Here is a 12,564-nt window from a genome sequence, read left to right as displayed (position 1 = left end):
ACTACCCTTCTTAGCAGAAGTCTATCAATGACTCAGCACACTTGAATCGCAGCTGCTCCCACGGTGGATTTACCGACTCTGAATTGATTCCCAACTGACAGGTAGCAGTCTGGCATTGCTGGCTTCCACAGAGCAATGACCACTCTCTTCTCAACTGTCAGAGTTGATCTCAAGTGAGTATTCATGCATTTCAGGGCTAGGAGAGCTCTTTCCAAAGTTCAAAGAAAGTGGCCTTTCACATCTGAAAGTTCTGCAGCCTCTGTTCATCAACCCATGCCTTCATAACGATGTGATCCCATCAGTCACTGCTTGTTTCCTGGGACCAGAAGCAGCGCTCTAATGACTGCAGATTGTGTGTGACAGCCTGAAGCAAACGGGAATTGTTTCATTCTATGGCTTGTAGCAAGGCAGCCTACATCACAATTTTCAGTGGTGCCGCTCCTGTCTTGCCCCTGAAAATACTGCAGAATAAGTCGTGAGATGTTTGTGCTCATTCCTCTCAGAAAATGTTGTGCGCGTGGCAGAGAGCGAAGGGTTTGAAAAAATGGCACGAAAAGGAGATAGTCTGTTTGTTTGGATGGGGACAAGAAGGAGAGAAGGGGGAGGTACGTTGCATTATGGGAGGACGACAACCTTCCAAAAGCCTCTGCGGCTAGTTGCACTGTGGGATAACTACCCACAGTGCACTGTTTGATAATCGATCCATGCACGGCTAGAGGGGACTCAATCCCCCAGTGCAATGAGCCTGTTGTGATCACGCTCCTCCAACTTCTAAAATTTGTCAGGTGAAAGTTGATTTAAAATAAATCAACTTCACTCCTCAGTGTAGACATACCCTAGGTTGCACCAGTAGGGTTTGTGATTCAGAGACACACCTGAGTTACAGCTACTCTCCGTGTTCCTCCTTGTGCTCCATGGGGGCAGTAGTTTGCTACTAGATAATACTTCCACGACAGCTCAGAAGGGATGACCAGCTAGTACTGGGGAAAGAACCAAGGTTTCACCTGCTTCCTGTCCACCTTCTCGATGGGTGGGGAGTAAGTGGGCATGCAGCTCAGTTCTATGTGCCCAGACCCATGGTCTGAGCAGACCATGAAACAGTGTAAGGGGAGTTCTTACTCCCTTGTTTTGGCAGAGTCCAAAGCACAATCTAGCTTTAAGAAAGGAGCTTGGCAGCTTATTTTAAAATGATGACGACATCCTGACTAACGAGGAAGGGACGAGACTGAGTAAAATGGAGCTTTCTGACTGTCATCCAGCAAAAGTGAGGAAGCTGGAAGTCCTGATCGTTACATTCTCCTCAGAGCCCTTCCTACACGCACGTAAGAGCACTACAGATGGTGTAAGTAAACTCTTTGGGGCAGCACATAGCATAGGGGGATTCTGGCCTATGACTGGGGATCCTAGATATTATTTCAATACAAAATAATAAACAATTATTAATAATGTTAATGAGACCCTTTCCATAGTTAGGCACAACAGAGTGAGCTGTGGTTAAATTAAACCTCTTACTTTGGAATTTGCTTGCTTTTGTCTCTGTGTCAGAACGCAGGGCTGTGTGCAGAAGATGTCCACAGGAGAAGGAATCCCACCAGGTTATTTCAACAGATGCAAGGTTGCAGAGACCCCAGCTGCTATGGCTGCCTTCACCCCTTAAGGGCAGGGAGACTTGGCCCAGTGGATCTATATAGTCACAGATCCACCAGCCCTGCTTTTGTTATGGCTTGCTCTCAAATCCCACTGGCCATGGAGCCCCCTGGGAACTGTACTCCATGATTTTCAAGGTTATGAATCCCCTGTGGAGGATCCTTGCATCCCGACCTCAGGCGGCAGAATCACACAGGTTGTGCTGCATTAAGGCTTTCCACAGGCCTTGGACTGCAAGTTTCAATGCTAACATAATTTCAGAACAAAACCTGTGGGTCTGACCTTGTCTTTCACATGCAGAAACCTCACTGACCTCAATAGGAAGTTTGCATATAAAAATATTGGATGAAATCCTGGCTCCATTGTAGTCAGTGGCAAAACTCTCATTGACTTCAGTAGGGCCATGGTCTCATGCTTTAAATCTAAAGATATTTGATTGCAGGAAGAGCAGGGCCAAGGCCAACTTCTGGTTGCTGAAGTGGTAGGGAGGTTTGCTCCTTGCTCAAGGATAAGCAGAAATTACTGGGCCAAATTCTGTTCTCAGTTATTGAAATCAATGAGGCTCAATGGAGAGGAAGGCACTGAATTGGGATTTGGGGTCTGTTCCTAGCTCTGCCATTCTTCCTGATATGACCTCAGGGAAGTCAGTCAGTCACTCTCCATGTCTCACGTCCCCATGGGTAAAACAGGGGTAAAAGTACTTTACTGTTTGACAAGTGTTGTGAAGATGTTTCAGTTGGTGTTTGTGTGGTTCTCAGATAGCATGTTCACTGGTGCCATAGGAACGTCTGAAAATTAATTAATAAATAATTGAGATCACTGGAGTTACAGCAAGGATGAGCTTGGCCCATTGTTTTATGTCTTTTTTAAACACCCAGGAATTTTGGGGTTGCTTTTCATAAGATGTGGAGGTGGAGTTGTGGCAAGGGGTGGTGACAGGAGTCATCAGCTTCACCTAGCTTGAAGAATCAGTGGTCTGACTCTCCGCATATAATGCTTCTGCTTCAGTCACTAGGTTGTGCTGCATGAGTGAAAATTTAATGTTTCTGTCAGAGCTACTGACCTTCTTGTGAACTTTATGTGACAGGCCCAGAAACCTTCAGCTGGCAAGTTTTAAATAGATATTTTTGCACTGAGCTATTTTAAAAAGTAGGGCGTTTCCGTGGATACAGAATACTAGGTTGCAGGTATGTTGTGATTAGAATTAGAAACCGCTGCACAGAGCCCTTTTGAAAAATGGGTTGACTGTACATATACTTCATTTGAATGTTTCAGCTGCTGGCACACTACCTATTCGTTTTGATGTAGCCAAGCAATACAAGCATGGCAGATTCACTGTTGTGACAGGCATCAGCATATCTTGAATTAACAGAAAGGGGCCTAATGCTTCGCACACTACCTCCTAACGTTCAGGATGGGATGTTATTTTCAACCGTACAGAGCCTACTTTGTCTTACCGTGACTGCAAAACACAGCCTTTGAACAAAAAACTAAAGTATCCAAATTACAAATATAATTGATCAAAATAGCAGACCAAGTTCTGCTGTCAGATTGCAGAGGTGGAATACGGGGCAGCGTATGTCCTGTTTGTGTGAATCCAGACGTATTTCTGTATACTCACTTTTTTTTGTACTCCAGCTGAACATTATTTAGTAACAATCATTGCCTGAATACACATTTATGAGCTGAAAAAGGCGAATGTGTTTGAACAGCTGGTGTACAAAGCTTGTAACAAAAGAGAGTTTCTGGCAAAAATGCACATTTCTTAATGTTTTGAAAATAAAGACCCAATTTTTGCTTTGATTTACATCCTGTGAAACCCACTTGTAAACAGGATGCACAGGGTGTAATCTGGGGAAGAATTTGTCCTCAAATATGGAAAAAAGGCATAGAATTCTCTATAGATTTTTTCCTTTCAAAATAAAAAGTATATGCGGGTATAAATTTGGTACTCATGAAGAGTAGCATTGGCAAGAGCTATACATGCAATAGGTATTGAGTGATCCACCAAACACAGACCTATTCCTGACCTATTCCACATGATACTTCATCCCTAGGCTCCTCTCAAGCACAGATGTTAAATCATACAAATGGTGCTGAACGTTTCCCAGGGATGCAGGCATGTTCAGAAGGGAGTAAGTTGATCCTGAAAGAGCTCTTTCTCATTTACAACCAAAACAGAATTTGAATTCAAGTCTCCTGAGACTCATGCATTAACATAATGAATAATAACTACAAGGGAGAAGGAATGCAAGCGAAAATAGGAAAATAACAGGTTAAAGAATATTTTGATAAGTTACATATATTCAAGTCGGCAGGGTCTGAAATGCACATTAGGATTACTTAAGGAACTAGCAGAAGCAATCTCAGAACTGTTAGTGGTTATCTTTAAGAACTCCTGGAGGATGGGTGAGGTCCCCAAGGACTGGAGAAATGCAAATATAGTGCCCATCTTTAAAAAGGGAAAAAAAGAAGAGCCGGGGAATTAGTCAGCCTAATTTCAATGCCTGAAAAGATACTGCAACAAATTACTAAGCAATCAAGTTGTAAGCATCTGGAGGATAATAATAGATGCTAAGAAATAACTCCTTGAAAGAGTGCCACAAGTTAAACAGTTACTTAATAGTAACTATAACATTTATAATTTTATTGAATTATTAAAAATAAGTGACAATAATACTATATTATTCTAACAAATGTAATGATATAATGTAATATTTATAAATGCACTATATGGCATTTGTGATAGTCAAATCATTTCACAAACCTAAATAATCCTCATGAAGCCCTCTAACATACAAAAGTTAGTATTAATCTTCCAATTTTAAATACAGCAAAACTGAGGCAAAAAAGATACAGAAGGAGTCAATTTTAGAGGTGGGCTCAGATCCCAGGAGTTGGTGACACCCAGTTGTATGTTTGGGCCTCTAGGCAATATTCACATTACTCCTCATCTCCAGTTGCTATCAGATGGCTCAACTAATATGGCTTCTACAGGAAAGGTTCAATTGATGAGCAAGATAAAGTATCATAATTTAAATTACTGTCATGTCAGCAGTTTTTTTAACAGCTCTTGTATAAATAAGGAAAATATGAAAATTACTGTATGATATTAAAAGATGATCAATTTCTCACCATTTTCTGCTAGAGGAGCCAAAACTTCAAAAATCATCTCTTTTTTGTCATGTTCTATTTGTTTCTTGAATAGTTTTACAATCTCTTCGGCAATGTTTGTATACGCAAACTGCTCTTTGCTTGATTCTGTGAAATAAAAAGGGGAAATTGATTGTACAGTAAACAAACCAAATCAAACTTTTCTCTCCTCTTTATTACCAGCTTTATTCAGTACAATGATAAATTGGACTAAATGCTCTTCATAGACAAGAACAATGCACTTCAATACTTATACTTGCCACTAAATGAAAAGAAAAATGTCAGAGTTGAAGATAAATGTACTGACCTAAATGATTAATTATATTCAAGGCTATATAAACTTTGCACCAGCGGAGTATAAAGGTAGCCATAGCAACAGTAAAATTACAAAGATATATATTAAGACTTTGACTGCCTTCAGACCAGTAAGAAAAATTACACATTATGTACTGAATTGTCTAATGCAGAGACAAAGGGTCACATTGAGCTCTTTAATATTTGCATGGCTGCAAGCTGGTAGCATATGTTTTGGAATATCTACACAGCTGAAGCCACAAGGCCAGATTCTCTTATGTGCTGTGGATGCTTTATGCCACACCACCAGCACACAGCAGCCATAAAGGTGCTAGAGCTGCCCACAGGAGGATCACTTAGCAGTGTAGAGGCAACAGAGGGGCTCCCTACACTCTGCCCGCACAATGTCCAGCAGTAAAGGGGACGTGGCTAGTGTTGACCAGAGTCCTGGTAATTCCCAACTACTGTATTGGCCTCTTGAGGCCATTGGCAGATGGGATCATTTACAGCAGCTTTCAGACTGCTCTAATTAGTGCACTGTTGGCCCAGGACTCGGGAGGAATCCTCTCCCCAACACAGTGCTGTCATTCACAGCTGCACATCTGGGCCTCACCATGCAGATTATATTCTTTTTTCATTGAAAATGTCTGGCTACAGAATGGCTTCTACAATGGATTTTGATCTTGGTATTTTAAAAGGGATAGGCCAGCTTTGGACCTTAGTTACACTAGTGTAAATCTGGAATAACTCCATTGAAACCAATGACATTATTCTGGATTTATATCCATTTAATTGTGATCAGAATATGACTCCACAATATAAAATCTGGGGATAGGAAAACACCTACTTCTCTGTTAGTTCTGTCCACGGATCTGTATCTTCATATCTCTAAGGAGTGGCATAAATGCAATTTCTTGAGGCCATTCATGCTCCACTGAAATCAATGGGAGTTTTGCCATTGACTTCAATACAAGCACAGTCAGAACGTGGAGAATAGAAATACTTAAATGAAGAGCTGCAGGATTGTGCAATCCTTCCAAATCATGCTAAACTCCAGATCCCAAAATCTCCTGTATTGAAATGGCAATTTCTGCCCCCAAACATCTTGTGAGGCTTCCAATGGGGTTACATCTGAGGATAGTTTTTAGAAACCCCAACAGGGAAGCAGCAAAACAGTACTGTCTGGACCAAGGCTATATCTTATTTACATATTTGCAAGCATATGTAAATAACATTCATCCGCTTGCCACCATTTAAAGCTGGTTTTTAACCCCTTAATTTCATTAATTATAACTCAGCATGAATTGTCATTTAAATATCTTTCCCCCATTCTTTAATCAGGCTTCTTCATTTTAAAAACCCTCCCAGAAACTGACTACCTTTTGTATCTGAGCTGAGTAAAATATTCACTTGGGGTTTCTCTCTGGCTCTGTAAAAATAAAAGGTGTTTCCTCACAGCCATATTTGGGTTCTGCAGAGAAATGTACCCCAATCTAGAATGCTTCCCCTTGGACTACTTTCTTAAGCAGCTTCAAATCACATCTTCCAGGCCCTATATGTGTAGTTGCAGCTATGTAAGAAACTGTATGGATCACGGATTTTAGTGGGCTTTGGATCAGGTCCATATTGCAGTATTGTAGCAATTACCCTCAATAGCATTTTCCATTTGTCCACAGAAAAGGGAGCTACTTCCCAGATCTTGACACTGTCTCTTTCTCCCTTTGCTCATGTTGAAGAATTTTAAAAGGAAAAACATTTTCAGGTTTTTAGCTTCATAATTACTCATTTAGAGCTAAATTTCCATAGAGGCCACAAACCCAACCTCTGTTTTTGCATCTGCAGTTGACTAAATGAAAACGATCGTATTTACACGTCTGACAACCTGCTCTGCAGGCACAAAAATAGAGGCTGTTTTAAAAAAATATGGCCCTTTAGAATCTGGGTGTCCGTAGAGTAGGGCAAGTTTGATGCCTATCATTCCATGAGGCAATGAGTGAGCTGCCTAATACTGAGGCAGCCTAACTTAACTGAGTTCAATGAACCATTGTACCATTCACCACCCCATTTACACCTACAAGTAAATTAGTAACACCTATTTTGACCCAGTTCCCACCCTTCTTACTAGGCCTGCCCTCTCCTTTAACATAGCCAAATGGGAGTTTAATATGATGCTAAATGAGGGAGTTAATTGCATAATGCATGGCCTCCTTTATATTATTGAGAGATAAAGAACAAAAAAAAAAAAAGATCTCATGATTATAAAGCAAAATTAAAACATTAAGGTTATAATCAGATTTACTAGTACACTTTTGAAATGGGATTAAATCATTAAAAGTTAAGTTAATTTATTGCCAGATTGAGGGTCTGTCTGTCTGTCTACAGTGGGATAGAAAACCAGTGGCACCGAGTCCCAGAGCCCTCTGACTCAGGTTTGCAGCGCTTGGGGCAGCAGGGCTAAAAACTGTAGTGTAGACATTCAGGCTTGGGCTGGAATCCGGGCTCTGATGCGCTCCCCCAACTCTCAAACTCTCAGAGCTTGGGCTCCAACATGAGCCTGAAGGTCTACACTGCAATTTTATAGCCTTACAGCCAGAACCCCATGAACCTGAGTCAGCTGACCCAGAGCAGCCATGGTTGTGCTGGGGGGTCTTTTATTGCAGTGTAGACATTCCTGTAAAGATCTGGAGACTGTACTCCATGTACTCATTGCACAGGTACAGCAAGAACAGCACTCTGGTAAGTTTCCTTTACAGGGTTCTGCCAAGCTGTCTCAACCCCTCATCTGAACAAACCTAGACCATCTCTAAGGATAGGAGAATAGATCAGTCTCTATGTTCATTCAGCTTTGGAGACATCAGTGGAGAGGCCCGCTTAATTAATTAATGCTATTTATTTATTTATTTGTATTGTAATAGTACAGTAAAAATTGGGGTCCACGTGTGCTGGGTAATGTACAACACATATAAGGACATGATCTCTGCCCTGAAGAATTTACAATTTAATATTTGCCTTTAGTGCCAATTGTGATAGCTTTTTGTTGTTATTATATGGACACTTGTCCACCAGGAACAGTTTTGAAACTAATACGCTGGGCTTGATGCAGGAATTACTGGGTAAAATGTTATGGCCTGTATTGTTATACATGGTTTAGATGAGTTGATCATAATGGTCTCTCTTGCCTTGAACCAATGAATCAAATAATTTCAGGCCACCAAATGGCTATTGCATGCTAGCAACTTCCAATCACACTACCCTGGTCTGGAAATAAAAAGCCCCATATAATCTATTGTTAATATCTCAAATAGTCCAGCCTTCTTAAGAGTTGCAATTTTATAACCGTTTCTTGGAATAATGCTATATCCCTTAGCAAAAACAAATCACAGGGCTACATTTGTAGGTGATCTTTTTGCATCGGGACAGAATTTTGTCCATAGTTCTTAAAATGCCTTCAAATCAATTCATATTCTACAGTATCACCAACATAAAATGAATGAATAATAAAATATAGAGCCAAATGCCGTGCTGTTTATACTCCATGCAATCCTATTGAAAGCTAAGGTATTGTACAGGTGACTCAGAGCAGAATTTGGGCCACAGAGCTGACCAAAATGTGATTTGGTTCATTTTACATGCTTTTTCTAAAATGCAGTTGTAATTTCATCTACCAAACTTACATCAACTCTTTCTCGTCATTCATAATTATTTATTTTAAAGGAATAGACTCTTTAATAAGCTTGTCCCTCACAATTTTCATTAATCAAATTTGTCCCCACTCCCATTTGGTGACTATGTTTCCTTGAGCCAAATTCATTCCCAATTTAACTTTACATGAAATTAAACAGGAGCTGAATTTGGCCCTTTGCCTCAGGTTCACACTAGGTAGCAATATTCAAGGAGAGAAACCTAAGTAATTAAAAACACATAGTTATATTAAATAAATTTAACACAAAATGTTAGTAGCATTATGAACCCAGATTAATTTCAGTTTGTTGAAAAAGGCAGCCAGCCAGCTATAAATTCTAAAGAGACAATAAGCAGAGCTCCCAGGCTTTTTATTTTGCGTGCATTGAGAAGATTGAAAAATTTGGTTAAAATTAATTTTGTTTATCTTAAAAAAACTTTGTTAAGCAATTTGAGTGTAGTTTGGGGTTATGATTCTGAACTTACCAAGTTCTGCTAAATTGCCAAATGCAACAAGGCACATTTCAGTCAGAGCTGCATTTTGGCAATGAATGCCCAACAATTTCACTAAGGTAGGGATAACACCCATATTGATGAGCTGAGATTGCAGGGTATCTATACAAAAAGAAAATACAATGGCAAGTTAGCATTTCTGTTTGCAATACTGATCTCCTTTGAAATGCAAACATATTTTGCACATTAATGCTGGAAAAATCATTAAAACATCACACTGAGGCAACTTGTAAGCTTAGCAAAATTAAAGTACCTATCCCATCTACTCTTCTCTTTTAGGGCCAATCCAGCCATGGGATATAGACCCAAAACTCCTTTTTTTTCCATCTGGCCAGGGTATAGATACCCCACATGTCCAATTACTGAAAGTTTTGTAGCCTTCTCCTATGGCAGGAATGGGACCATAATAATTTAGTTGAATAAACAAAACAATATGCGTTCACACAATTCATAAGACTCTAAATATATACTAGGCTTGATTTTGAGCCAACTAACACCAATGTATATCAGGACTTAATTCCAGTGAAGTCAATAGAGTTATATTAGTGTACAATTGGTTTATTTGAAATTGGAATCAGGCCAATGTTTCTAAATAGCAATTAAAAAACCTTAAAAACCTAAAATGGGGGCGGGAGAGAGAGAATGAATATACATAGGCTTGAAATATACATGAAAAGCTATATAAACATGTGAAGTCACGATGTAGACTATGAGGAGCTTGAGAAAAAAAGGAAGTTTAATAAAGACAAAAACATGGAAGGTTGGAGAAAAGTCCTTTGAAGCCATTGCAATAAAATCCCTTTCAGAGAATGGAAGTTTACAGTATTTACAGGTAAGGAAGTTATTGCTCCCAGATGTCTGCAAATAGAAAGATGCTTTACGATAGTTAGGCAGAAACGTGACTTTTTATATTAAACTGATTATAACAATATTTTTCTTTTAAACATTTTATCTATAACATAGCAAAGAAGAGAAAAACATATTTGTTTCACAGTTGAATAGAATGAAGTAGACATGGACACATCATATGCTAGTTGACAATTTCCCTGAATCTTTTGATTTCTAAGACATTTAGCTAGTTTTAAATAGTGGACTTTTTTTAAGGGCTTGATCCAAAGCCCATTAAAGTCAATTAGGAGTCAGCTAGGTTTCTCTTTAATTAGGAAGTGATCCTGCACAACAGAAATCAGCTGGGGATTTTATTTCTAAGAGAGCAGAATCAAGACCATAAAGAATGGCATAGATTTTACAAAAAGCTCAAAAATATTGGTCAAAATTTGAGCCTATCAGATATGGTACTTTCTCACACGTGTTAAAATTTGAAACTAGACATCATCTTGAAAAGATAAGCTATTTATAATTCTCATGTAACAGAAGTTAATTTCCTGGAATTTGTGTTCAAAGTTTCTCTCTTCAGTATAAAATATTAGTTTGTTAATGATAAAAATCAATAATCATGTGCACTAAATAAGCAGATGGCCAGTTCAATTGTTACAGATTAATAAAGGTGATCAGGAGTCGTCATAATTGTGGCTCAACATCTTAAATCAAATAAAATTGTGTTACTTACCAGTAACTGAATTTCTTTTATTGGGTTATGTCTTCCACAGATCAGTATTTTCTCTAGGCATATATAAGAGCAGCACCTCAGACATTATAAAGCTGTTGAAATTGTCAAATTTCAGGTGAGTACACATATTCACTAGCGCAGGTATTGAATGTCATTTTATCTCCAGAATATGAGTGTATCAGTATCACACCATCCTTCAGTTCTACTGCAAGCTGACTGTAGTTCTCCATAGAAGGACAGGAGGGATAGAATGGATCTCTGGGGGAAATGATCCAATAGCAGAACTCCTGTTACTGGTAAATAACCCATTGTTCTCCTTACTTTGGGATTATCATCCACAGTTTCCTATTCTTTGCAGATTCTGAATCATTGTCCTTGAAGGAAGGAAGGGGCAGAAGAGCAGGGAAAAAAGACAAAGTGCAAGCCACGTGGAAAATTTATGTGAATTTGGTCAATCTGTGGAAGTCACTTTGCTGTTAATGTATGGTATTAGACCCTATGGAACATGTTTGCCCACAAAGAAGTCAAAGATATAGAGGTTATCCATCTACTGGAAACTGATGGACCCTTTGATTCATGTCCCCATGCAACACGGAATTCAGATATCATAAACTTAGATTTTTTTACTCAAGCAATAATGTGTACTGATGTCTTTTTTTAAATTACAGTATGTTCTCCCCGGGTACTCAACGTTTGAGGAAAAAGAAAGTGGAAAGGACTGGCTAAGGTAAATCCAAAATCCACCTCTGGGAGGAAATGAGCATTGTGAGGACTAATTTATTCTTATGGAAGACTAAGCCATATATCAAGTCTTGCAGCCAACTGACATTCTAGACAGTTGGAATGACCAGTAAGCAAACAAAATAATAGGAGCATGGGACCAGAAGACAATACTGTATGGACTGAAAAATTAGGTCTTGCATCTGATTCAGTACCAAATTCCACTCCCGGGGAGTGGATGACAACTCACCTAAAAACAGAGATGTCCTTATAATTTCCTAAACTGCCAGTGGGGAGGAAATTCAGGCATAGTGTTGTCCTCCTTAGCTGGAATATATGTGCAGAGGGTGAATTGCTTTCTCCTTTTGCCACAGAGGGATATAGGAGTAGCTTGTGAGTTGCAGAGCATGCATGGGAAGGAAGCGTCCATCTCCTTGCCTTGCTTGCAATAAGGCTGGCCCTGCTGTAGAATCTCTAATATTCTGAGATTCCATTTAGGTCTGTTACTGTTCATATGAGGCTGTCTCTGCTGGCACTAGAAGGCCAGGCTCCATTGTGCCTAAATTTAAGAAAACGCTTTTTCTTGAAGAATTTGAGAGTGGGATCTCTTACGAAAATGAAATTGAAGGTGAGTTGCTGATGCTCATGTCCAGAGGATAACCTTTGAGAAAAAGATTCTCTTAACTGAATTTGGATTCTAGGTTATGCTCTGGGGTGATGAGGGAAAGGTGCAACGGTTGAAGAGAAGAATACTCAACTTCCCCTTTCACAAAAGACCTAGATCACTTCTTAGTTCCAGAGACTTTTGAAACCAGGAAGTGGTTCAGTCTTCAGACCAGTAATTAAGAGCAACAGTGCCAAGCAGGTAACAGCAACACTGATGCTCTTCTGCTGATGAGCACAGACTGGATAATTCAGGAACATCTAACCAACATTCCACAGTGTGTGATCCAGTGTAACAGACAAGCAGTCTGTCAGTGTGTGAC

General features: G+C 39.5%; 1 protein-coding gene across 4 annotated transcripts in view; it reads right to left on the bottom strand.

Moving 5' to 3' along the window:
* The window catches only part of RAP1GDS1 (Rap1 GTPase-GDP dissociation stimulator 1), a 162,961-nt gene that overhangs the window by 23,843 nt on the left and 126,554 nt on the right, over nucleotides 1-12,564 (bottom strand). For all 4 annotated transcript variants that reach the window (XM_067557218.1, XM_067557220.1, XM_067557219.1 and 1 more), the window contains 2 exons: nucleotides 9,262-9,390; nucleotides 4,783-4,908 (listed from right to left, as the gene is read on the bottom strand). In XM_067557218.1, the coding sequence (XP_067413319.1) occupies nucleotides 4,783-4,908; nucleotides 9,262-9,390 (255 nt within the window). The remainder of the gene's footprint in view (nucleotides 1-4,782; nucleotides 4,909-9,261; nucleotides 9,391-12,564) is intronic.

The sequence above is a fragment of the Emydura macquarii genome, unplaced genomic scaffold, assembly GCF_026122565.2.
Source record: "Emydura macquarii macquarii isolate MOO-44397 ecotype Brisbane River unplaced genomic scaffold, CSIRO-AGI_Emac_v2 contig_1790, whole genome shotgun sequence".
Taxonomy (NCBI): Eukaryota; Metazoa; Chordata; order Testudines; family Chelidae; genus Emydura; species Emydura macquarii.
This window is presented reverse-complemented; position numbering and strand designations above follow the sequence as displayed.